The 26,144-nt window shown below is 45.8% G+C and overlaps 1 protein-coding gene across 3 annotated transcripts in view; it reads right to left on the reverse strand.

Moving 5' to 3' along the window:
- Positions 1 to 8,050: 8,050 nt before the first annotated feature.
- LOC148506100 (uncharacterized) overlaps positions 8,051 to 26,144 on the reverse strand; it is a 49,929-nt gene continuing 31,835 nt past the window's right edge. The window contains exons 3-8 of one of the 3 annotated variants that reach the window (XM_088447282.1): positions 15,196 to 15,387; positions 15,017 to 15,116; positions 14,815 to 14,912; positions 11,671 to 11,785; positions 10,998 to 11,474; positions 8,051 to 8,763 (exon numbers count right to left, since the gene is read on the reverse strand). In XM_088447282.1, the coding sequence (XP_088303408.1) occupies positions 8,471 to 8,763; positions 10,998 to 11,474; positions 11,671 to 11,785; positions 14,815 to 14,912; positions 15,017 to 15,116; positions 15,196 to 15,387 (1,275 nt within the window). In that variant the 3' untranslated portion in view covers positions 8,051 to 8,470. Of the gene's footprint in view, positions 8,764 to 9,956; positions 11,475 to 11,670; positions 11,786 to 14,814; positions 14,913 to 15,016; positions 15,117 to 15,195; positions 15,388 to 26,144 lie in introns of those variants that run through there. The other 2 variants (XM_088447280.1, XM_088447279.1) reach the window with 2 other exon arrangements.

Raw genomic sequence — 26,144 nt, forward strand, 5'->3', positions numbered from 1 at the left:
ATTGCGGGTGATTCCTCGTGCGGGAGTCTTCGATACCCCAGGCGCGAGTTACCGCAGTCGGCATTTACCTCGCAGCTCATGGAGGTACGAGGTAAAATCCACGTTAAAACAACCAAATCGGCCTCGCACGCGGGGAAAAAACGAACTGAATCCACAGTTTATGCAGAATTATGTGTTTACGCGCACGAGTCCCGATTTTATGGCACGGGAAGGGGCTATTTATTTGAATAGCTTTTCCCCGTGCCACAGGGATTTTGGACGGCAATTAGTCGCGGCGATAATTGAATCTACCCCACAGTGTGTGTGACGTGAGCTTATTCCTCATTATATATCACTATACCAACCTCTCCCCCTATATAATAATATCACATACACAGTGTGTGCTGGGAGCGTATTCCTCATTATATATCACTATACAGACCCCTCCCCCTATATAATAATATCACATACACAGTGTGTGTGCTGGGAACTTATTCCTCATTATATATCACTATACAGGTCCCTCCTCCTATATAATAATATCACTTACAGTGTGTGTGCTGGGAACTTATTCCTCATTATATATCACTATACAGACCCCTCCCCCTATATAATTATAGCACATACACAGTGTGTGTGCTGGGAGCTTATTCCTCATTATATATCACTATACAGACCACCTCCCCCTATATAATAATATCACATACACAGTGTGTGCTGGGAGCTTATTCCTCATTACATATCACTATACAGGTCCCTCCCCCTATATAATAATATCACATACACAGTGTGTGTGCTGGGAACTTATTCCTTATTATATATCACTATACAGACCGCTCCCCCTATATAATAATATCACATACACAGTGTGATCTGGGAACTTATTCCTTATTATATATCACTATACAGACCCCTCCCCCTATATAATAATATCACATACACAGTGTGTGTGCTGGGAGCTTATTCCTCATTATATATCACTATACAGACCTCTCCCCCTATATAATAATATCACATACACAGTGTACTGGGAGCTTATTTCTTATTATTTATCAGTATACACACCCCTCCCCCTGTATAATATCACATACACAGTGTGAGCTGGGAACTTATTCCTTATTATATATCACTATACAGACCCCTCCCCCTATATAATAATATCACATACACAGTGTGTGTGCTGGGAGCTTATTCCTTATTATATATCACTATACAGACCGCTCCCCCTATATAATAATATCACATACACAGTGTGAGCTGGGAACTTATTCCTTATTATATATCACTATACAGACCCCTCCCCCTATATAATAATATCACATACACAGTGTGTGTGCTGGGAGCTTATTCCTTATTATATATCACTATACAGACCGCTCCCCCTATATAATAATATCACATACACAGTGTGAGCTGGGAACTTATTCCTTATTATATATCACTATACAGACCCCTCCCCCTATATAATAATATCACATACACAGTGTGTGTGCTGGGAACTTATTCCTTATTATATATCACTATACAGACCGCTCCCCCTATATAATATCACATACACAGTGTGTGTGCTCTGAGCATGTACATTATTCTATAAACATAAAAATCACTACACATACCCCTCCCCCTGTATAATAATGATAATACCGGCATTATACACAGAGGGCGCTGGGTATCCCCCGTTATATCGCACGGCATAATAACCCTCCCTCATAGCTCCCTCCGCTGAGATTATTACACACAGATATTACCTCAGCCCGGCTCACAGCCCCGGAAGTACTTATAGAGCCTGGAGGCGTTACATCCGCTCTCCAGATTCCAACATGGCGCCATGGAAACTGCGTGACCACGCCCACCCTGCAGCGTTTCTTGGTTTAAGAGGTCTATGTGTATATACATATATATCTGTGACACCATTACGGTACTTTGGAGACTACAGGAAAATGGCCGCCGCTGCTGTAGTTTGTATCTCTAGTAACAGTCTATGCTCCAAGGATTGTGTCAGATATTTGTTAGTATTACACATAGCTTCCCCTGAGTATTATAACCTGTCAGACTGACCTCTATGAGGACTATGACGAGAGAATAAGAATAAGCCAGGCCTTACTGACAATGTTCTGTACTACAAATAAATGTTTGCGGTAATTGAGGACAGTAGTTTTATTAGATACATTCTAGCTCAGTGTTGTGCACAGGGTATTTCTCTGCATATAGTAGATGATCACTGTACCTATTTTGTGTTGTAATAAATATATCTCCTACCCTCCAAAATGACTCCTTCCACCAGGTGCACAGTGCTCTGCTCCTGGGTTCCCACATAATATAAGACTGCAGGCACCTGTGTGTTACTAGGTACAAAACACATAATATAAGACTGCAGGAACCTGTGTGTTACTAGGTACAAAACACATAATATAAGACTGCAGGAACCTGTGTGTTACTAGGTACAAAACACATAATATAAGACTGCAGGAACCTGTGTGTTACTAGGTACAAAACACATAATATAAGACTGCAGGCACCTGTGTGTTACTAGGTACAAAACACATAATATAAGACTGCAGGAACCTGTGTGTTACTAGGTACAAAACACATAATATAAGACTGCAGGCACCTGTGTGTTACTAGGTACAAAACACATAATATAAGACTGCAGGCACCTGTGTGTTACTAGGTACAAAACACATAATATAAGACTGCAGGAACCTGTGTGTTACTAGGTACAAAACACATAATATAAGACTGCAGGAACCTGTGTGTTACTAGGTACAAAACACATAATATAAGACTGCAGGCACCTGTGTGTTACTAGGTACAAAACACATAATATAAGACTGCAGGCACCTGTGTGTTACTAGGTACAAAACACATAATATAAGACTGCAGGAACCTGTGTGTTACTAGGTACAAAACACATAATATAAGACTGCAGGCACCTGTGTGTTACTAGGTACAAAACACATAATATAAGACTGCAGGCACCTGTGTGTTACTAGGTACAAAACACATAATATAAGACTGCAGGAACCTGTGTGTTACTAGGTACAAAACACATAATATAAGACTGCAGGAACCTGTGTGTTACTAGGTACAAAACACATAATATAAGACTGCAGGCACCTGTGTGTTACTAGGTACAAAACACATAATATAAGACTGCAGGAACCTGTGTGTTACTAGGTACAAAACACATAATATAAGACTGCAGGCACATGTGTGTTACTAGGTACAAAACACATAATATAAGACTGCAGGAACCTGTGTGTTACTAGGTACAAAACACATAATATAAGACTGCAGGAACCTGTGTGTTACTAGGTACAAAACACATAATATAAGACTGCAGGCACCTGTGTGTTACTAGGTACAAAACACATAATATAAGACTGCAGGCACCTGTGTGTTACTAGGTACAAAACACATAATATAAGACTGCAGGCACCTGTGTGTTACTAGGTACAAAACACATAATATAAGACTGCAGGCACCTGTGTGTTACTAGGTACAAAACACATAATATAAGACTGCAGGCACCTGTGTGTTACTAGGTACAAAACACATAATATAAGACTGCAGGCACCTGTGTGTTACTAGGTACAAAACACATAATATAAGACTGCAGGCACCTGTGTGTTACTAGGTACAAAACACATAATATAAGACTGCAGGCACCTGTGTGTTACTAGGTACAAAACACATAATATAAGACTGCAGGCACCTGTGTGTTACTAGGTACAAAACACATAATATAAGACTGCAGGAACCTGTGTGTTACTAGGTACAAAACACATAATATAAGACTGCAGGCACCTGTGTGTTACTAGGTACAAAACACATAATATAAGACTGCAGGCACCTGTGTGTTACTAGGTACAAAACACATAATATAAGACTGCAGGCACCTGTGTGTTACTAGGTACAAAACACATAATATAAGACTGCAGGCACCTGTGTGTTACTAGGTACAAAACACATAATATAAGACTGCAGGAACCTGTGTGTTACTAGGTACAAAACACATAATATAAGACTGCAGGCACCTGTGTGTTACTAGGTACAAAACACATAATATAAGACTGCAGGCACCTGTGTGTTACTAGGTACAAAACACATAATATAAGACTGCAGGCACCTGTGTGTTACTAGGTACAAAACACATAATATAAGACTGCAGGCACCTGTGTGTTACTAGGTACAAAACACATAATATAAGACTGCAGGCACCTGTGTGTTACTAGGTACAAAACACATAATATAAGACTGCAGGCACCTGTGTGTTACTAGGTACAAAACACATAATATAAGACTGCAGGCACCTGTGTGTTACTAGGTACAAAACACATAATATAAGACTGCAGGAACCTGTGTGTTACTAGGTACAAAACACATAATATAAGACTGCAGGAACCTGTGTGTTACTAGGTACAAAACACATAATATAAGACTGCAGGAACCTGTGTGTTACTAGGTACAAAACACATAATATAAGACTGCAGGCACCTGTGTGTTACTAGGTACAAAACACATAATATAAGACTGCAGGCACCTGTGTGTTACTAGGTACAAAACACATAATATAAGACTGCAGGAACCTGTGTGTTACTAGGTACAAAACACATAATATAAGACTGCAGGCACCTGTGTGTTACTAGGTACAAAACACATAATATAAGACTGCAGGCACCTGTGTGTTACTAGGTACAAAACACATAATATAAGACTGCAGGAACCTGTGTGTTACTAGGTACAAAACACATAATATAAGACTGCAGGAACCTGTGTGTTACTAGGTACAAAACACATAATATAAGACTGCAGGCACCTGTGTGTTACTAGTAAATTGATGAGACAGGTGGATCCTGAAGAAGAGGTTGTGAACCCCAAAACGTTGATTAACTAAAACCACTAATGTTCACTAAAGATACAAGCCTCTGGACTGCCGCCTATTTTCCGTGTATATATATAATTATATACACACACACACACGGCACTGAGAGACTCTTCCACACAAGGTGTTTTAATAACAATCTACGTTTCAAATAATACACACTGTAACAAAGTGCAATACACATACTTGCCTACCCTACCGGGACCTGCGGGAGGCTCCTGATTTTTTGGGTAACCCCCCCCCCCCCCCCCGCAATGCCTGCCCACTTCCTAGTGAAGTGGGCAGAATATCGCTGGGATCTGCGGGTCCGTGAGTAGGCGCCAGATTCTTATGGAGCGATTCTATGAGAATCGCACCATTTAGCCCAGCCCCCTAATTAAATATGCATTGTTCACTGCTAATTCCCATGATGGGCGTGGCTTAATGAAGGGACCCATCCATCTGCTTCTAAGCCCCGTGTTTCTCCCAGAAATGGGAATCTCAGATGTCGGTAGGTATACATATATAGAGTGTAACAGAAACTTACCCCCATCCTCCAGCATGTGCGTCCCAGTCCCGTCGGCTGCCTAACCTGCTGGACCACTTCCGGTTGCGGCACCTTTTTTGTATTTTATATCACAGACTATATTTCACTAATACACTGCACTTTAGATGGATTGTATAGTCTACGTTGTTTTTAGCTATTCCCAGATAGTTTTAAGTATGAACAATAGTTATGTGTGTACCAATGGAACCGGTATGACCTAAGCCCGGCGGATGTAATACCGACGTTGGAAGACAGAACAGTGAAGATCCTGACCGGGTGAGTATTTTAACTATTCCTAACCCTTGACCCACCTTTAGGGGTGCCTAACCCTAACCCCCCCTTTCCCTAGGAAACCTTAACCTTCCCTGGGAGGTTCCTGACCCTAAATCTCCCCGGGGGTCCCTAAACCTAACCCCCCATCCCCGGGCTGTTTTACTTACCCGTAGTGGACGATCGGGATGGTGGGGCTGGTGCCCGGTGTCAGAATTAACATAGGTATCGGCATTTCAAAGCCTATGCCGGGATTACGCTGTCGGGAAGCAGGCGGTCAACATTTCGGAAGCCGGCTTCTTGACCGCATACTGTACCAAATGGTGATAGTTTCATAGTGTTAATTCTTTTTCCTCGTATTTTTCTCATATCAACAAGTATATTAGAAGATATTTTGGATATGTTTTTGCTAAGTACTTGCACTTTAATGTGTATTGAGCTTTATTTGCACTGGATGTTTGCTTTATATGTAAAACCGTTTTATTATTATGCATGCTGGTACTGTTGTTCACATTATCGATATATGTTGTTGTTAGGGTGTTGCCATGGTCCTGGGGTCTGACAGTATGATGTCACTTCCAGCCCGATGGGGGCGCCGTCACCGGAAATGGTCCTGCAGGATGGGCGGCCGGCGGGAACGGGACGCATACGCTTGGGTATGAGGGTAAGTTTCTGTTACACAATATATATGTTACTTTGTTACATTGTGTTTTATTCTGTCCTGAGGTAGGGGATACGTTCCCCAAAAACGTAGATTGTTAGCAAAACACCCTGTGAGGAAGTTCACTGATGTAAGAATCTCTGAGTGCAGTTTGTTCTGTTGATGTATTTGGGGGGAGCACACTGGTTGAGGGTTGTTCGTATGAAGTGGGCGAAAAAAAATAAATCACATATTTGGTCATCTAGCTAACCAAGACCCAACATACCCTATGTGTTCTTAATATAACAATAAAATTACAAGGTATAATCCTGGACCTGGGGTCATTTCCATCTATCTTTCCTTATGAAAAAGCTGACGTGTCGGAGAAACGTGTTAAGCACCCTCATGCTCTTCCAATTTGTTTCTAAGCTGGAACTTTACCTACCAGGAGCTGGACATTCCATGGCATAATTCCATTTGGTCGGGTATCGGAGAATCGCAACACAGTGGGTCACAGTTAGGCATTACTTGGTAGAAGTCTGAGCTCAGCTCCATCAGCCCGGTTCCCCATTCAGTGCATGCACCATCTGCTACTGCCCTGCTGGCTCCCCAGATAATAACACTCCAATGTGCTAGTCTGCCTTATGGGATTTTGGCCACACAGACGGATCTATTTGAGCCTGCACCACTGCTCCCTACTCGGCTTTTCTTCAATTCCATCGGATCTCACCGGAGATTGTAAGAAGTGGTGAGTATATGTATAGTTCTTCTTGAATTTTTATCAACATTGCAGGACCATACCTGACATTTAGTGTGTATTAAGGTCTCTATATGAATTTAGAGTATATTTGTACCTGTTTTGTTTATATGTGGCCTTTTGTGTAATAGATGTGTTTATGCTCCCGGGACATATTGTTTATTAATTGTTTGATAAATTAATTGTATTTACAATTGGTCTTGCGTTTTTTTTTTAACAAGTTCCATTCATACTTTTCTAGACTGGTTTGGCTTGTATGGCCATGCAGTAGAACAACCCATGTACGCGTTTCTCCATTTCTGAATGTGTTAGGTTTCCCACATGTTGCTGCATTCACAGTTGGTTTATATAGCCTGCTGGCACATGCATATTAATTTTGTACATAGCCCCATCGTTATAGACCAAATTTAGGTTAGGGCAACCAAAGCGAGTTTCTTGTGTCTTCTCGCTGAAAATGACTGTGGACACATGAATGGTTGGCTTACATAGGTACTGACACAAGTACATTCACACGGGACCTTTTCATGGACTAAATACATATGTGAGTTAATATATACCCCCTGGGGAAGTTCCAGGAATTGGCACAAAACGCGTCGGAAAGCTGCATTATTATAATGCCTGCGTTTTCTTGGACTATCTGGACCACTATTAGTACAAGGGGACATCTTTCCACTGTGTACCCCATTTTCATGCACAATAGTGCTCGCTAGGGCAAAAAAGAGCAACAGGACTCTGGGACTGGTCCTGGATATATGTCCAAAGTAGCTTTAAGTCTTTGTAATTATTGTACATGTATTTTTGTTATTATAGGGTTGATGTTTAAATTACTATATTAAATAGATTTCCTTCTCTCTTCAACCATACACTGGGAACTTAAGAATTACTCACCGTTACGAAGTGACATCACTACCAGTACCAAGATCATATGTCCTCAGATAAGGTCACTTCAATGTATGTATTTGGTACACAGGAGTGTTTATTATGTTCCAGGACTTTTAATGCTGACATGGATTTAGCAGTACTATAAAATGGTCAGTGCATTGCACATCATACATAGCGTCTCCATCATTCTGTATATTTCCCTGCTTTAATAACGTGTGCAGTTACCCCAAATACATGTAACATACTTTCTTACATTTGCCCCCTTGTGCTTTAATTACACCCTCTTATGTGATATTTACACCACAGTCACCTTCATTACATACAACCCTGATGGAGCCCTTTTCTCAAAAGTGACTGTACCAGGGCTGTACATAGAAAACCCACAATCACGTAGAAGGTATTTATGTATAAAATAACAATATATACACAACAATGTTACTACAGATGTGTTCTCATACACTGTGGCTCAGTCACACCATATAGTCCTTCTCGGCGTGCCAAGGTCTCTGCGACTCGGCCGCGCCAAGCGTCTTATAGGCTCAAACTGTGCATCTTTTTCACGCTGTTAAAGCAAACCGATACGACAAAACTACACTGCTGGCGTACACTGACCATTGAGGATTGCGGTACTAGTACATCTGTGTGCGTTTCAGTCTGAAATATGTGTATAAAGGTCTCCCATACCAGCGGCCTTCTCGCTCCACCTTCCGTTGTGCTCCATCTGGGACTTTGTACGCGTTTCATACCAATTCTCGTGCAGGTAAAGTCACAGGCCGGCATCTCTGGGACACTGTGAGCGGCTTTTCGGTGCGTTTGAGATGTGACTAAGACACAAAATTTAAAGTAAGATTTGCTACGTTACCCGCGTTGGAGCACCTCAGTCATGCCTAATGTCTCACGGCAAATGTCACAAAGACGCTAGGTATGAGGTCACATCTTTACACCATACAGTAACAATCTTACACACAGTACATATCTCTTCCTGTGTCTCCCCTATGACTCCTATCTCCATGTGTGTTACTCTCTAATAATGACATATAACTATATCAATCTGTCAAACCCAACCATATGAGATTCAGCATATACCCAATCTCACCCTATCCACAGTCAGTACATATCATTTGTCTAGCACCTTCTAGAAGATAATAGCAAGAAACTGATTGGTTACTGCTCCACTTCTAAATACCCGCACTTTTGTAAACATACTCCCTAGTCTCAAGATTTATCAGCATACATTCCAGCGCAGCGATTAGCGGCTGAGTCCGCAATAATATACGCACACCCTGTCACACAGTACTGCGGTACTACTCACGCCCGGCCATAGAATATTCAGTGTACATCGCTGTGAAATGACCGTGTACGGACACCAGCTCCTGGCGAGAATAACACTGAGCCCTTATAACCAGTTAAGAGATTTACAATTTATATCCATTGTGAAACATGGGTTCCATGATCCGAACCAAGGGCCTGACTCAGCCTGGATGGCTACTGCGATCGCAGCTGTTATACGCACGCAGTCCCACTGCGATGATATGCTAATCTTTGCTAATACATTGTGATCGCTATGCCCTCACAGCACTGCACTGGGACGCCCACTTTACCTTACACACATTTATAATACTTAGCTGAATAGTGAAACCATCGGTAACATAGAGTACCATCACAGCCTCACGCACAGTTGCACAAGCCCTGACCTTACTCAGGAATTGCTAACAGCCAAGCACGCTATGAGAACTCAGGCTGCGTAGGCTGTCGCAGTGGATAATTTATGTACGCGCCTGAAACGGCGTGTGAACACACAGTCACTTGCGTATTAGCAACTGTGGGACTGATTCAGACACGCTCACAAGCGGGTCAATGTTGCCCAAGTGCGCATGCACACGACGGAGGCGGCTCCGTCGTGCGCAAGCGCGAGACCCGAATAACGACGGCCAAGCCGTCGTTATGGGTCTCGCACCAAAGGGGGCGTGCTGTCGATGGTGATTGACAGCACGCCCCCTTTGGTGGGCGTGCCGGGGGCGTGGCTGTCCAGACGGAGGCGTTCCCATGGGAACGCCTACCGTCTGGGGCCGGCCCCACTGACATCACTAGTGATGTCAGTGGGAGTGCTTTTGGCTCTGATAGAGCCAGAAGCACTCCAGGGCTTGCAGCAGCGAGACCCTACCGCAAGGGTCTCGTCGCAAGCCCGATGGTCGCGATGGTCTTGACCATCGCGACCATCATTTTGGCCGCTCGCTGTAGCTGTGGGTGGTCACCCACAGCTATGCGAGCGGCCAGGAGGCCGCTCCAAAAAGTAGGAGAGACGGCCCTGATTCAAAGCGAGCGCTCTGTCAGAGCGTCCGGCTCTGAATCAGGGCCTGTGGTCCAAGCTGAATCAGGCCCCAAGTCTCCACATTTTTAGGGCAAAATAGGGATTTTGTACATCTATTCACCTGCCTCTGAGGTGGTGAAAACTTTTCGCCTGTTTCTGCCTATGGAGTTTTTGCACCTGCGAAAACGTCTAGGAATTGAATAGCACGATACGCTGGGATGCGCAAAAAGAAAACATTGGCGAACGCTTTTTGACAAGCGTGACTTTTCGCTCCTAATTGAATACGGACTATAATTAAAGAGTATCGCAGCAGCATTCTATGTCCAGTTGCCATTGTCCTGTGCGACGATTCTGATTCTGAACAAGATCCGACCATTTCTTACACTCAGATCCCAGGAAAGGATCTCTGACCCGTGTGAGTTCCCTGATGTCTCACCATACTGTATTTCTTTGCAAATCGTCTCCCGCACACAGAACATGAAAATGGCTTCTCCCCTGTGTGCATTCTGTGGTGGATGACAAGTTTTGCTTTCTGCGTGAAACGTTTTCCGCACTCAAAACACGGAAATGGTCTCTCCCCTGTGTGACTTCTCTGATGTATGACGAGATTTGATTTCATGGAAAAACTCTTTCCGCACTCACAACATGGGAATAATTTCTCACCTGTGTGCATTCTCTGATGTATGACGAGACATGATTTCCGTGAAAAACACTTCCCACACTCAGAACACGGAAAGGGCCTCTCACCTGTGTGCGTTCTGTGATGGTTGACAAGTTTCCATTTCTGCCGAAAACGTTTCCCGCACTCAGAACACGGAAAGGGTCTCTCCCCTGTGTGCGTTTTATTATGTTCCACAAGACTTGATTTGTATTTAAAACTTTTCCCACACTCATTGCATGGAAACGTCTTCTCCCCTGTGTGACTTCCGTGATGTATATGGAGAGAGGATGTAGCTGTAAGCCATTGCCCGTCCTCAGAACGCGGGATGATGGTGCCCTCTGTATGAGCTGTACTATGTGTAACAGTAGCTATGTTATTAGGGGAACATGTCCCATGAATAGTGGGATCCGATGATGTACCCGCTATGGGAGGTAATGGATGTATAGTTAGGGTGACGGGGATTTCTCCTGCAAATTCTTGTTTGATGATGTTATCGCCTATTCCCAAATCTGTACATAAAAGGAGATGTCGCTCCAATACATTCCTGTGTCTGCATCCATCTGCTGGAAATAAATGTAAGTAAATACAAAGCATAGTCAGACTGACCGGGAGGGAGCAGGGTGACTCCTGCCCCCCCCCCAATCCCCCTCCCCCCTTCCTTTCATCCAGATGACAGATGAGGGTGTAGAATAAGAAATTGTTTTAGGGACTGAATACACAGAATATAAGACTTTCTTCTGTAGTAAGTGTATCACTCACCTGCGCTGATATCTGTAGGGATCTCCTCCTCCTTATACTGCCGATCACCCCTCACATACGTCTCTTCCTCCTCCTCCTCTTCTAATTCTACTTTAATAGCAGTCAGGACGTCAGTCTAATAATCCCAGACACAATAAATATAACATAAGACTAATAATCCCATAACAAGAGGAGAGTAATAACATCAGCATAGGTCCCTATTGTGTATACACAGAGATAGATACACAGATATAATAACAGTCAGGACGTCAGTCTAATAATCCCAGACACAATAAATATAACATAAGACTAATAATTCCATAACAAGAGGAGAGTAATAACATCTGCGTAGGTCCCTATTGTGTATACACACAGAGATAGATACACAGACATAACAACAGTCAGGACGTCAGTCTTATTATCCCAGACACAATAAATATAACATAAGACTAATAATCCCATAACAAGCAGAGAGTAATAACATCAGCGTAGGTCCCTATTGTGTATACACACAGAGATAGATACACAGATATAATAATAGTCAGGACGTCAGTCTTATTATCCCAGACACAATAAATATAACATAAGACTAATAATCCCATAACAAGAGGAGAGTAATAACATCAGCATAGGTCCCTATTGTGTATACACAGAGATAGATACACAGATATAATAACAGTCAGGACGTCAGTCTAATAATCCCAGACACAATAAATATAACATAAGACTAATAATTCCATAACAAGAGGAGAGTAATAACATCAGCGTAGGTCCCTATTGTGTATACACACAGAGATAGATACACAGATATAATAACAGTCAGGACGTCAGTCTTATTATCCCAGAAACAATAAATATAACATAAGACTAATAATCCCATAACAAGCAGAGAGTAATAACATCAGCGTAGGTCCCTATTGTGTATACACACAGAGATAGATACACAGATATAATAATAGTCAGGACGTCAGTCTTATTATCCCAGACACAATAAATATAACATAAGAATAATAATCCCATAACAAGAGTAGAGTAATAACATCAGCGTAGGTCCCTATTGTGTATACACACAGAGATAGATACACAGATATAATAACAGTCAGGACGTCAGTCTTATTATCCCAGAAACAATAAATATAACATAAGACTAATAATCCCATAACAAGCAGAGAGTAATAACATCAGCGTAGGTCCCTATTGTGTATACACACAGAGATATATACACAGATATAATAACAGTCAGGACGTCAGTCTTATTATCCCAGACACAATAAATATAACATAAGACTAATAATCCCATAACAAGCGGAGAGTAATAACATCAGTATAGGTCCCTATTGTGTATACACACAGAGATAGATACACAGATATAATAACAGTCAGGACGTCAGTCTTATTATCCCAGACACAATAAATATAATATAAGACTAATAATACTATAACAAGAGGAGAGTAATAACATCAGCGTAGGTCCCTATTGTGTATACACACAGAGATAGATACACAGATATAATAACAGTCAGGACGTCAGTCTTATTATCCCAGACACAATAAATATAACATAAGACTAATAATACTATAACAAGAGGAGAGTAATAACATCAGCATAGGTCCCTATTGTGTATACACACAGAGATAGATACACAGATATAATAACAGTCAGGACGTCAGTCTTATTATCCCAGAAACAATAAATATAACATAAAACTAATAATCCCATAACAAGAGGAGAGTAATAACATCAGCGTAGGTCCCTATTGTGTATACACACAGAGATAGCTACACAGATATAATAACAGTCAGTACGTCAGTCTTATTATCCCAGAAACAATAAATATAACATAAGACTAATAATTCCATAACAAGCAGAGAGTAATAACATCAGCATAGGTCCCTATTGTGTATACACAGAGATAGATACACAGATATAATAACAGTCAGGACGTCAGTCTTATTATCCCAGAAACAATAAATATAACATAAGACTAATAATCCCATAACAAGCAGAGAGTAATAACATCAGCGTAGGTCCCTATTGTGTATACACACAGAGATAGATACACAGATATAATAACAGTCAGGACGTCAGTCTTATTATCCCAGACACAATAAATATAACATAAGACTAATAATCCCATAACAAGAGGAGAGTAATAACATCAGCGTAGGTCCCTATTGTGTATACACACAGAGATAGATACACAGATATAATAACAGTCAGTACGTCAGTCTTATTATCCCAGAAACAATAAATATAACATAAGACTAATAATTCCATAACAAGCAGAGAGTAATAACATCAGCATAGGTCCCTATTGTGTATACACAGAGATAGATACACAGATATAATAACAGTCAGGACGTCAGTCTTATTATCCCAGAAACAATAAATATAACATAAAACTAATAATCCCATAACAAGCAGAGAGTAATAACATCAGCGTAGGTCCCTATTGTGTATACACACAGAGATAGATACACAGATATAATAACAGTCAGGACGTCAGTCTTATTATCCCAGACACAATAAATATAACATAAGACTAATAATCCCATAACAAGAGGAGAGTAATAACATCAGCGTAGGTCCCTATTGTGTATACACAGAGATAGATACACAGATATAATAACAGTCACAAGATATTGGTGGCAGCTTCTCCTGATCACAATAGAAACCAGCACCGGGTCACACCAAGTACATGTAATATAAAGCAGCCATATTGCCGGTCACTAACACCTCTATATCTCAGCACGCTTTCTGCCACTTGTGCACTAGGGGCTTATTGCCTCCAGCGATTACTATACAGAACATGGAAGAAATCAGGGAGGTGACTTTGTGGTGTCGTGTGTCTTCTAAATGGCGGCTTGGCCAAGGGTTTACCCTATGACGTACAGTAATTTGCAATTCACGAGGAACTGGCCATTTTGCCACAATCGGATACTGTTACCTAACACTCACTGTCTCCTATTTCACCATAAGGGTATAACGTCCATCCTATTTACTTGTTACATGTTACTCTATGGGGGATCTCATTTCAAATGTAATTATATCTGAATATATGAAAATTAAGAAACAATAGTGTATACAATTTAGGCAGCTTCTCCAACAGATCATATAATAAAAAGTCACTTTGGAGTTTGGAGAGACCCTATAATCCCCCCTACCTGATCCTCCTGTGTGGTCCTGTGATTTCCCTCTGTACCATCCTGTGACTGACGATGGCGGAGATCTCTGTCTGGGGGGTTTCTGCTGCTGGGTCCATCTGTAGGAGACACATGGTGACTGAGTACATTGTACATAATGAGTGTGTCTAGGTGACCCCCAAATCCGCTCCCCCGTTTACAGTAAATGAAAGTCCCCACTTACCCAGTGATGAGAGGGGCCAGTGATTCTCCATCCTCACATCCTCATACAGATCTTGGTGACCTTCTGAATTCTCCGGCTCCTCCTGACACTTTATGGGAACCTGACACACACAGTGACACAGTCATCACCCAGACACATCCCCTGGTGTTACTGTATAACCTCCCATTCCCAGCAGTCACCTCTCCCGTCACCAGCCGGATGATCTTGTTGGTGAGTTCCAGGATCTTCTGGTCATTGTCTCTCTCATGTATCAGGAAGTGAGGTGGAGGCACCGTGATGGAGCTCAGGGTCCTGCTTAGTCCTCCTGACACATGGGGATGGCTCCTGGGTATCTCACACTCACCAGATCTCTGTATCAGTGCTGTGTAATCCTGTGTATTGGGAAAGAGAGCAATACAAGAGGTCACCTCTCTCGACATCTCCATAGGGCCCATCGTTCTGAGTCCCCTATCTACAGCCAGCACCCACAGGTCTATCATCTGCTTTCATCAAATTAATGGAAACAGCGAGATGACTTTATAGAGGGGCCTGTAGTAGACAGAGGACTGAGAACGGGAGACCTACAGAAGATAGTATGAGAGGTAAGTACTTAATATAGTCTACCAGACAGCACACATAGGATACAGTACACATTTAGGGCAGGGCATGTATCTAATGAAACCACTATAGGAAGAGGCGGTTCCATTTAAATGCATGGAGGAAAGTAAGCCGTTGGGTTTGAGTCAACAGCGTGTGGAGTTGCGATTCTCCGGTTCAGCACTCAAGAGCGCCGGGTGAGAGACCACTCCTCTGAGCGCCGGATGAGAGACCAAACATTAGCCACAAGTGTGCAGCACTAAAAAAAAAACAAGAGTGCCGAGCGAGAGATCAATAAGCCCAGCACCAGATGAGAGACTGAGCGGCAGGTGGAGAGACACAGTGGAGATTGAGCTCCGCCATGATCTGTATAAGCTTGATATTGCTGGATATAGTACCAGGCTGCTTGAGGCTTGGAGAAGCTGATATCTGTGAGCACATTGTGCTGTCGGTGACGTGTGTGCTGTGGGATATTCTGTCTGTATATTAGGAACTTCCCTGACGAGCTATGCTGCATGTTTAATAGACCGGATCAGGTGGGCAGTAAAATAACGCAGAATATTACAGTGATTACCGGCCTGTAACAAATACCACTGATTACAGCTGTCTAAGCAGTACGTGTCTAAGACTCGCCCTCTAATACCACATTATTAGGGAGACTGTGCACTTCCTGCCCCCACCCAGACAGCAGCTGTCAGCCATACAAGTCTGCTTTATGCAGTCACTTCTGTTTTATTTTTTGGTTATGTGGCCACAGATTTAATTAAATTATATTATATGTTCTAATTTACTGCATTTCTATTTCAGTTACATACGGTACTGTGCAAACGTTTTAGGCAGGTGTGGAAAGAACGCTGCAAAGTAAAGAATATTTTCACAAATAGTAGCATTAATAGTTTCTACTTCAGGGTCCATAGGGGGTCCACAGGGTTGACCTTGGGGTATAGCTGGATCTGGATCCATGGGCACCACGCAGTTAAAGCTTTAGCTGCTCCCAGGATGCACTTGGGTCCGTCCTCCTCTATACCCCGCCCCCGGCCACAGCACCTCAGTTTGAGTTGGTGCCCGGCCGGAGTCGGGTCACCTGCGCAGGGGGGCTGCAGGAGCAGCCCCCAAAAGCTTTCTATTTTTATTTAAAAAAAAAAAGAGCCTGTTAGATTTTTATTTTAAAACAGAGGCTCTAGTGTGGCAGCGACGGGCTGTCTATGCAGACGCCCACGCTGCCGCTCTCCTTCCCCGCTGGCGCCGCGACGCCAGTACTGCACTGGGGATCGCGGCGGGAGGCCAGAGTCCGTACTAGCCGGACTCTGGGTCCCTCCCTGGACTGCTGCCGGAGTCGCCGGGGACAAGGTAAGCCGCGAGTCGCCGATTAGCGGCGGCTCGCGGGTTTTGCCTGCAGATGCAGTCCTTTGCCCCCGGTCCTAGGGGACAGACCGGGGGCCGCTAGCGGTGGCGGCGGGCTCCCCCTCTGAGGAGGAATAACCCATGGGACCACTAGACCACCAGGGATATATGGCAAGCGGGATGCCGGCAAGCCCTGGGGTTAATATGCTAGCCAGGGGAGGAAGCCTTTCCTGTCAGCGGCTCCTCCCCTCAGCTCAGCGCGCCTTTCAGCACGGAGTCTGGCGTCGCTGAGCTGCAGCTACTCGGCCACTCCTCCTCTGAGGTCTCCAGTGGCCATTTTCTCACAGTGGCAGCGCAGATCTTCAGGGAGCACGCGGACCGGTCCCCCTGTGTACCTCTCCCCTGATTAAGGACAGCGTACACAGCACTATAGCCCTCCCAGACACTGAATCTGGGCAGGTTGATTGTAGTGGAAAGGTGCAGTGAGTATATCTTCCTGCATGGTATGTGACTTTTGCTAGTGCTGCCTGTCTGTGCTTATTTTCTACTTACTGTCAGCTTATACCTATCCCTTTACTTCTCCTACAAGCCCTACAGGTGTGTGGGGGAGGGGCGTTTCTACTGACCTCACTTATATAGATCACGTATTTGTGAGGTCCGTCACATACAGTTGTGTGCTACTCAGTGCCATATTGTGGGCTGTTGTTCAGCACACCGGTGAGTGCGTTTTACTTCTACCCTGGTGCCAGATATATAATATATTCTGTCATGTCAGACGAGGAGGTTGAGCGCTCAGTGGCTCCGGTGTTGGCCTCCTGCGGACGCTGTTCTGCAGGAGTAGATAGGGAGGATTTGTCACAGGATGGCCTGTGTAGTCGATGCCAGGTGGCTCCTGGCCCATCCAGACCTTCTCTGGCGCAGGAACCACCGTGGGCGATGTTTTCTCAAGTGCTGGTGTCTATTGCGGACCGTCTGTCGGTCCCGACTGCTCTCCCTACTAGGTCGTTGTCCCAGCCGACCATCCCCCATTCCCCGGGTGTCCCGCAGTTATTGCGGAGTCCTCCTGGGTCTCAGTCGGTGGGTCCCTATGCGGGGTTGCCTATGTATATACAGGCTTCCCCTGTGCCGCAGCAGCCTGTGGTACCTTTTCAGGCCCCTATGGTGACTCCTCCACCCTGGGTGGATGTGCTCTCCAACTCCGTGCAAAATTTGGCGGCCGCTTCCTCAGCTTTTCAGTCAATGTTGCAGACTGACATGCCTTCTAGGATTTCAAAACGCCCACTCATGACACGGGCTGCTCAGGTATCGGACTCAGAGGGTTCCTCAGATGATGGGGAGGTCCCTGATGACACTGACTCGGACGCCTCGGTCCAGGAAATGGATGCCAAGTCGTCCATTAATGTGCGAGCACTAGTTAGGGCGGTGCGAGCTATTCTTCTTATAGAGGATGAGGCACCGGTTCCTAAGTCGAAGTTTCCTAGTTTCAAAAAAACTAAGGTGGCTTCTGCGGTGTTTCCCCTGTCGGATCAGTTGACGGATAATATGGCGGTAGCTTGGCAGGCGCCCAGTAAGAGATTCCTTCCTCAGAAGCGGTTGGCTTCTAATTACCCCTTCCCTGAGGCACATTGTAAAAAATGGGAAACTCCACCGGCGGTGGATTCCCATGTCACCCGTTTAACTCGGGGCGCCACCTTACCATTACCGTCGATATCCTCGCTGAAGGATCCCACGGACAGGAAAGTTGAGACTTGCTTAAAGTCTATTTACTCCCTCTCCGGGGCGGTGGCCCGACCGTCCATGGCCATCTCCTGGGTGGCCAAGGCCATTGAGGGGTGGGCCAATGCATTGGAAGATACCTTCCCGGACGACGCTCCGGATGTCCAGCGGGCGTTGTTGGGACAAATGAGGGACGCTGCTTCTTACATTGGAGAAGCTTCTTTAGATGCTAGTCTGCTGACCTCGCGGGTATCGGCTGCAGCGGTGTCTGCCCGCCGATCCTTATGGTTGCGGTCCTGGAGAGCGGACTCTGATTCAAAGAAAGGTCTGGAGGCCTTACCTTTCAATGGGGAATTACTATTTGGTCCGGACTTGGACAAAATAGTGGACACCCTGGCTAAATCCAAGTCGGCCTTCCTCCCTTCGGCGGCACTGCCTGCTAAGGTTCGGAGTTCGGCTTTTCGTTCCTTTCGGGTTGAGGGTAAGGCGAAAGGTCAGTCCTTCCCGAGACAGTCTGCGAGTAAGACGGCCTCTAAACCCAAGAAGCAAGCCTGGAGTGCTCGGCGCCCTTCTTCCAAGCAGGAAGATAAACCTTCGGCCGGATGGGACGGGCCTCCCTCTGGGGGACCTCAGAGTGGGAGGCCGACTTCTTCTATTTGCCCAGTGCTGGCACAATACCACCACGGATGCCTGGGTTCGAGAAGTGGTCTCCCAGGGGTACGCCCTGTCTTTTCGGCACAGACCACCCCACCAGTTTTTCTGCACAAGTCCTTCTCAGGACAAGACCAAGGCGTTACAGGTTCAGGAGGCTATAGAGTCCTTGCTGAAAGCAGGGGTCATTGTTCCCGTTCCTCTATCACAACGAGGGACGGGGTATTATTCGTCTCTGTTTCTGGTGCAGAAACCCAATGGTTCTCATCGCCCTATCCTCAACTTGAAGTCTCTGAACAAATTCCTCAGAGTTCCCAAGTTCAGGATGGAAACGTTACGTTCCATCATTCTGGCGATGGAACCGGGGGATTACATGGTGTCCCTGGACATCCAGGACGCCTACCTCCATGTTCCGATAGCATCTTCACATCAGCGGTATCTGAGGTTCGCTATCCTTCAACACCACTATCAGTTCCGGGCGCTACCCTTTGGTCTCTCCACGGCACCGAGGGTGTTCACGAAGATTATGGCGGTCATGGCCGCACATCTTCGGAACCAGAATGTACGGCTGCTGCCGTACCTGGACGACCTCCTGTTGCTGGCGAGCTCCCCGGAGGTACTGCTTCAACATCTCCACCTGACGATCGCTTGCCTGCAAGCGCACGGGTGGTTGATAAATTGGAAAAAGTCCTCCCTGATTCCATCACAGCGGATGGCTCATTTGGGAGCCCTGCTGGATTCGCGTCAGCAAAGGATCTTCCTGACTCCAGAGAAGGTCGCCTCCCTACAGCTGCGGATACGCAGTTGCCTGAGCCGTTGCCGCCTGTCGGTCCATTCGGCTATGAGAGTTCTGGGGTCCATGGTGTCGACATTCGACATGGTGAAATTTGCCCAGTTCCATTCCCGGCCCCTGCAGGGGCTGATTCTATCAGAATGGAACGGGTTACCTCACCGGATCCGCTCTCAGGTGCTGGTGTTGTCTCCGGACGTTCGGCTATCTTTGGCTTGGTGGCTTCAGACAGCTCATCTGGTCGAGGGGCGCCCATTTTGGATCCCGGACTGGGTCCTGCTCACGACGGATGCCAGTCTCCGGGGTTGGGGGGCAGTGACCGGCTCTTTGTCGCTTCAGGGTCGTTGGTCAGCGGAAGAAGCACTTCTCCCCATCAACATCCTGGAACTGCGGGCAGTATACAGGGCCCTGCAGTCGTCCGGCCCCGCTCTTCACGGAAGGGCGGTACAGGTGCAGTCCGACAACGCCACCACGGTGGCGTATATCAATCACCAAGGCGGAACTCGCAGTCAGGCAGCGATGTCGGAGGTGTCTCGTATCCTGACTTGGGCGGAGGGTCACATTCCAGCGATCTCGGCGGTCTTCATCCCCGGAGTCCTCAATTGGGAGGCGGACTTCCTCAGCCGTCACGATGTGCATCCCGGGGAATGGTCGCTTCACCCAGAGGTGTTTCAGCTACTCGTGGACAGGTGGGGGCTGCCGGAGCTGGACTTGATGGCCTCCCGTCACAATCACAAGTTGCCCGTTTACGGGTCAAGGACAAGAGACGCAGGTGCAAGTCTGGTGGACGCGCTATCGGTGAAATGGACGTTTCACCTGGCGTATCTGTTTCCTCCGATATCCCTGCTTCCTCGGGTTCTGCGGAAATTCAAGCAGGACGGCGGCATGCTCGTGCTGGTAGCTCCGGCGTGGCCCAGACGTCCTTGGTACTCCGATCTCAGGAGCCTCTCCATCGACGCTCCGTACCTTCTTCCTCAACGTCGGGACCTGTTGTCTCAGGGGCCCTGCCTTTACCCGGATCTGGGTCGGCTGTCTTTGACGGCGTGGCTCTTGAGACAGCCGTCTTGAGGTCTCGGGGCTTCTCCAGTTCGGTTATTGGTACCATGCTCAGGGCACGCAAGCCTGCTTCAGCACGGATTTATCACAGAGTGTGGCACACTTACTTTCAGTGTTGTGAGTCCAGACATTATGATCCTCAGGTGTTCCGAGTTTCTAGGATCTTGGAATTTCTTCAGTCAGGATTGGATCTCGGCTTACGCCTTGCATCTCTGAAGGTTCATGTGTCCGCCTTGTCCGTGTGGTTTCAACGGTGGATTGCAATACTACCAGACGTTCACACCTTTTTCCAAGGTGTTCTCAGGATCCAGCCTCCCTTTGTGCCTCCTGTGGCTCCTTGGGACTTGGCGGTGGTGCTACGGGTCCTGCAGGGTCCTCCGTTTGAGCCTCTTGAGGCGGTGGAGCTCAAGTGGCTGACATTTAAGACGGTTTTTCTCCTGGCAATTGCTTCGGCCAGGAGGGGGTCTGAATTGGGGGCGCTTTCCTGTCGCCCTCCTTTCCTGATTTTTCACCAGGACAGAGCGGTGCTCCGCACTCGTCCTGAGTTTTTGCCCAAAGTGGTCTCGAAGTTCCATATTAATCAGGAACTTGTTGTGCCAGCTTTTCAGTCCCCTGATCTTTCAGCTGGTGAGACTTCCTTAGATGTGGTCCGGGCGCTTAGAATTTATGTAGACCGGACGGCTTCGGTTAGGAAGTCTGATTCCTTGTTTATCCTCTTTGGTTTTCACAAGAGGGGTTGGCCTGCCAACAAACAAACGTTAGCCCGTTGGCTTCGTTCCGTTATTTGTGAGGCTTATGCACAGGAGGGCTTACCTGTGCCAGCCTCTGTTAAGGCTCATTCCACTCGTTCTGTGGGTCCCTCTTGGGCTGCTAGACGTGGCGCTTCTGCTGTTCAGCTGTGTAAGGCGGCCACTTGGTCTTCAATTCAAACGTTTTTGAGGTTCTATGCGTTTGACACCTTTGCCTCTCAGGATGCATCCTTTGGGCGCCGGGTACTCCTTTCAGCACAGGAGCGTCCCCGCCCTTAGTTGTACTGCTTTGGGACATCCCCAAGGTCAACCCTGTGGACCCCCTATGGACCCTGAAGTAGAAAACAAGAGATATGGTAAGAACTTACCTTTGTTATCTCTGTTTCTACGAAGTCCATAGGGTCCACAGGGCGCCCGCCCTGACGCACCTGGCTTCAAATGGGCTGTGTGGCTGGTCACCGGTTTTCCGTCTCCCATTTCTGTGAGTATGGTTTCTTGTGTGTTCCAGTCTTCCTTCTCTCTGTTTAGTCTCCTCCTCCGGCCTTGGCTGCTTACCAACTGAGGTGCTGTGGCCGGGGGCGGGGTATAGAGGAGGACGGACCCAAGTGCATCCTGGGAGCAGCTAAAGCTTTAACTGCGTGGTGTCCATGAATCCAGATCCAGCTATACCCCAAGGTCAACCCTGTGGACCCTATGGACTTCGTAGAAACAGAGATAACAAAGGTAAGTTCTTACCATATCTCTTGTTTTATTCTCAGCATGTTTGGAACAACCCCTCTGCCGAGTTCCTTCAAAAACTGTGCAAGTGTACCTAGAAGAATTGATGCTGTTTTGAAGGCAAAGTGAGGTCACACCAAATATTGATTTGATTTAGATTTCTCTTCTGTTCATTCGCTTTGCAGTTTGGTAATTGATAAAAATAAACTATAAAGGCTTCTATGTGTGAAAGCGTTCTTACTTTGTAGCATTTTCCCCACACCTGCCTAAACCTTTTGCACAGTACTGTATGTGTATTCACTTCATGCATTTTTATATATGTGAATCAAGTCAAGTGAAATTAATAAATGACCATGATAGCAGCATCTATATATCTCTATATCTACCAGTGTCATTTGCTGCAAGATCTGCTCATTAAAGGCAGGAGCTACCTACTATACACATCTTCATTTCTAGTTATTAATTAACATAGCGCCCATTGTTTTATTCTGTGCATAATAAGTCCTTCTCTATTTTATACTCTTATAGAAAGGCCAGTGTCACGGCTTGGCGTGCGCCTGGACCCGGAGTGGAGTCGGATGGCGAGTGAGGGTTCGTTTGCTGGTACTTGAAAGCAGCTGGTCTTAGGGGGGTATAACTCATGAAGGAATGGTACACACGACGGGGTGAGACAAAGCTGGGAGACACTGGCGGTACTCAGAGAACCGGGGTAGGCTGGGCAAATAGCGGGTAGCCGGTGTCAGGAGACAGGAGCAGAACCGCACCAAGGCTGAGAGGTGAAACTACAGAAACACACTGGAGCGATGGCACTTTAAGGAGCAAGGGAGCACAGAGAACTAGCTCACAGCATACGCTGTGATAGACGTTGCACTGGCAACTAAGGAGCCTCTTGACAGCCCTTTAGTACCCTCAGGTAGTGCAGGATTGGCTGCTAGCCTCCCTAGCCCAGGCTGTTACCTGATTGGCCCAAATCAACATGTGACCCAAATCCAAGATGGCCGCGCCCAGTGGTCACCGTGCGGAAGCGCTTTCAGTCTCATCCCCTCTCACCTGCCTCCAGATGGAAGCCCTTAGTCTGCGGAGGCTCACAGTACCCAGCGCTGCTCTCCAGGACCCTGCACCCCACGCCGGAGATGCCGCGCCAGAGCGCCTGGAGCGGTGAGGACCGCGATCTCGGCAGCCTGTCAGCCCTGATCGTGACAGCCAGGACAGTAGACACCATTGATGTTTTATGCTGGCCACACACATAGCGATATGTTACCCGATCTGGCCGATTCCGACACACTGGAACGACAGATCGTGTAAAATATGGCCAAATCCTTAGTAAATCCTGAGTCCCCACTCACTTTCACGATGCGATGCGCGTCCCCGCTGGTCGCACATCGCATCATCAGATCTGCCGTGCAGTAGGGCAGATCTGACAATCTAGGACACAATATACTGTGACAGTCTGGATGCAGGAGAGATCGTATGAAGATTGGACACCAAATCGTGTGCAGATCGTGTGCAGAGCTGCCGGGGAGAGTTTCAAGGGCAATCGTACACAAATCGTGCACATCCGCTGATCGTGTGCAGATCACTGTGTGTGTGGCCACCTTTAGATGAAATTACACCCAGATATACAAAAAATGCTGAAAATACCAAATATGTCATCAATGTACAGTAATGTTGCATATCCACTAAACGATATCGCTCCATGAGCGATTTTGTGTAGTGTGTCTCCGGCAGGGGTGTGCTCGGCGTCCTTAATGACTTTGAACACACACACTGAACGATATCATTCACGATATTGTTCATGGCCGGCACCCTCCCTCATCCCCGAACCTGCACAACCTGACGATCTCGTTCAGGCGATGAGCGTCGTCAATGCCGTTGATGGCATATCCACTGGACGATATAATGAACGATTGAAAGATAACAATATCATTATCGTTCATTATATCGTCTAGTGGATACGCAGCTTAACAGTGACAGAAAAACAAATTGTGTCACTGACTGACTCATCAACACTCAGCCCAAACCCCTGGCCCTAGAAACATGAAAATTGGGGAGTAAATTCCTTCCATGACGTAGATGCCCACTAAGAAGGGATTTATTTAAATTAGACTTCTAAGAGGGTGAAAAGGGCTAAAATGTTTCCTCCCCCTGTGCAATGTCCTGACTGACTGTCTCTTCGTGGCTGCAGCACAGATCATATTCAAACACCAACTGTCACTCCAAGTGCTGCCAAACATCACTGGCAGTTGGTGTGGCTCCCTTAGTTGTATAGTGAGGGAAGGGAACGTGTTACTACAGAGGTGAGAGAGGAAAATCTGTTACTACACAGGTGAGGGAGGGGAATGTCAAATGTGTTACTATGGAGTAAACGAAGGATATGTGTTACAACACGGGCGAAGGAGAGGAATGTGTTACTACAGAGGTCAGGAAGCGGAATTTGTTACTCTAGAAGTGATGGAGGGGAACAAGTTATTACAGGTGTGAGTGAGGGTAATGTGTTACTACAGTGTGAGGGAGGGGATATGTGTTACAACACGGGCGAGGGAGGGAAATGTGTTACTACAGAGGAAAGGGAGTGAAATGTGTTAGTACACAGGTGAGGGAGGGTAATGTCTTACTATAGCAGTGAGGTATTACTATAGAGGTGAAGGATTAATGTGTTACTGAAGTAAAGAGAAGAAAATGGAAACAGAAAATATCTAAGGTCTACCCAGTTGAAACCAGGTACATCAGCCAGTATAATATATATCACAACCTTTCTGCATATTACAGGACTGATACATTTTAAGCAATAAGAATGATGTCACTGTTTCCCCAGTCATGTCCCTGTATTATTACTAACAATAAGAATGATGTCACTGTGTCATTCCCATACGACCTCACCACCCCAGTCATGTCCCTGTATTATTACTAGTGTTAAGTATGATGTCACTGTGACATTTCCATAAGCCCTCACCTCCCCAGTCATGTCCCTGTATTATTACTAGTGCTAAGAATGACATCACTGTGACATCCCCATAGGACCTCACCTCCCCAGTCATATCCCTGTATTATTACTAGTGATAAGTATGATGTCACTGTGACATTTCCATAAGCCCTCACCTCCCCAGTCATGTCCCTGTATTATTACTAGTGCTAAGAATGACATCACTGTGACATCCCCATAAGACCTCACCTCCCCAGTCATATCCCTGTATTATTACTAGTGATAAGAATGATGTCACTGTGACACTCCCATACGACCTCACCACCCCAGTCATGTCCCTGTATTATTACTAGTGATAAGTATGATGTCACTGTGACATTTCCATAAGCCCTCACCTCCCCAGTCATGTCCCTGTATTATTACTAGCGATAAGAATGATGTCACTGTGACACTCCCATAAGACCTCACCTCCCCAGTCATGTCCCTGTATTATTACTAGTGCTAAGAATGACATCACTGTGACATCCCCATAAGACCTCACCTCCCCAGTCATATCCCTGTATTATTACTAGTGATAAGTATGATGTCACTGTGACATTTCCATAA

Source organism: Taudactylus pleione, unplaced genomic scaffold (assembly GCF_031769625.1).
Source record: "Taudactylus pleione unplaced genomic scaffold, aTauple2 ptg000427l, whole genome shotgun sequence".
Classification (NCBI taxonomy): Eukaryota; Metazoa; Chordata; class Amphibia; order Anura; family Myobatrachidae; genus Taudactylus; species Taudactylus pleione.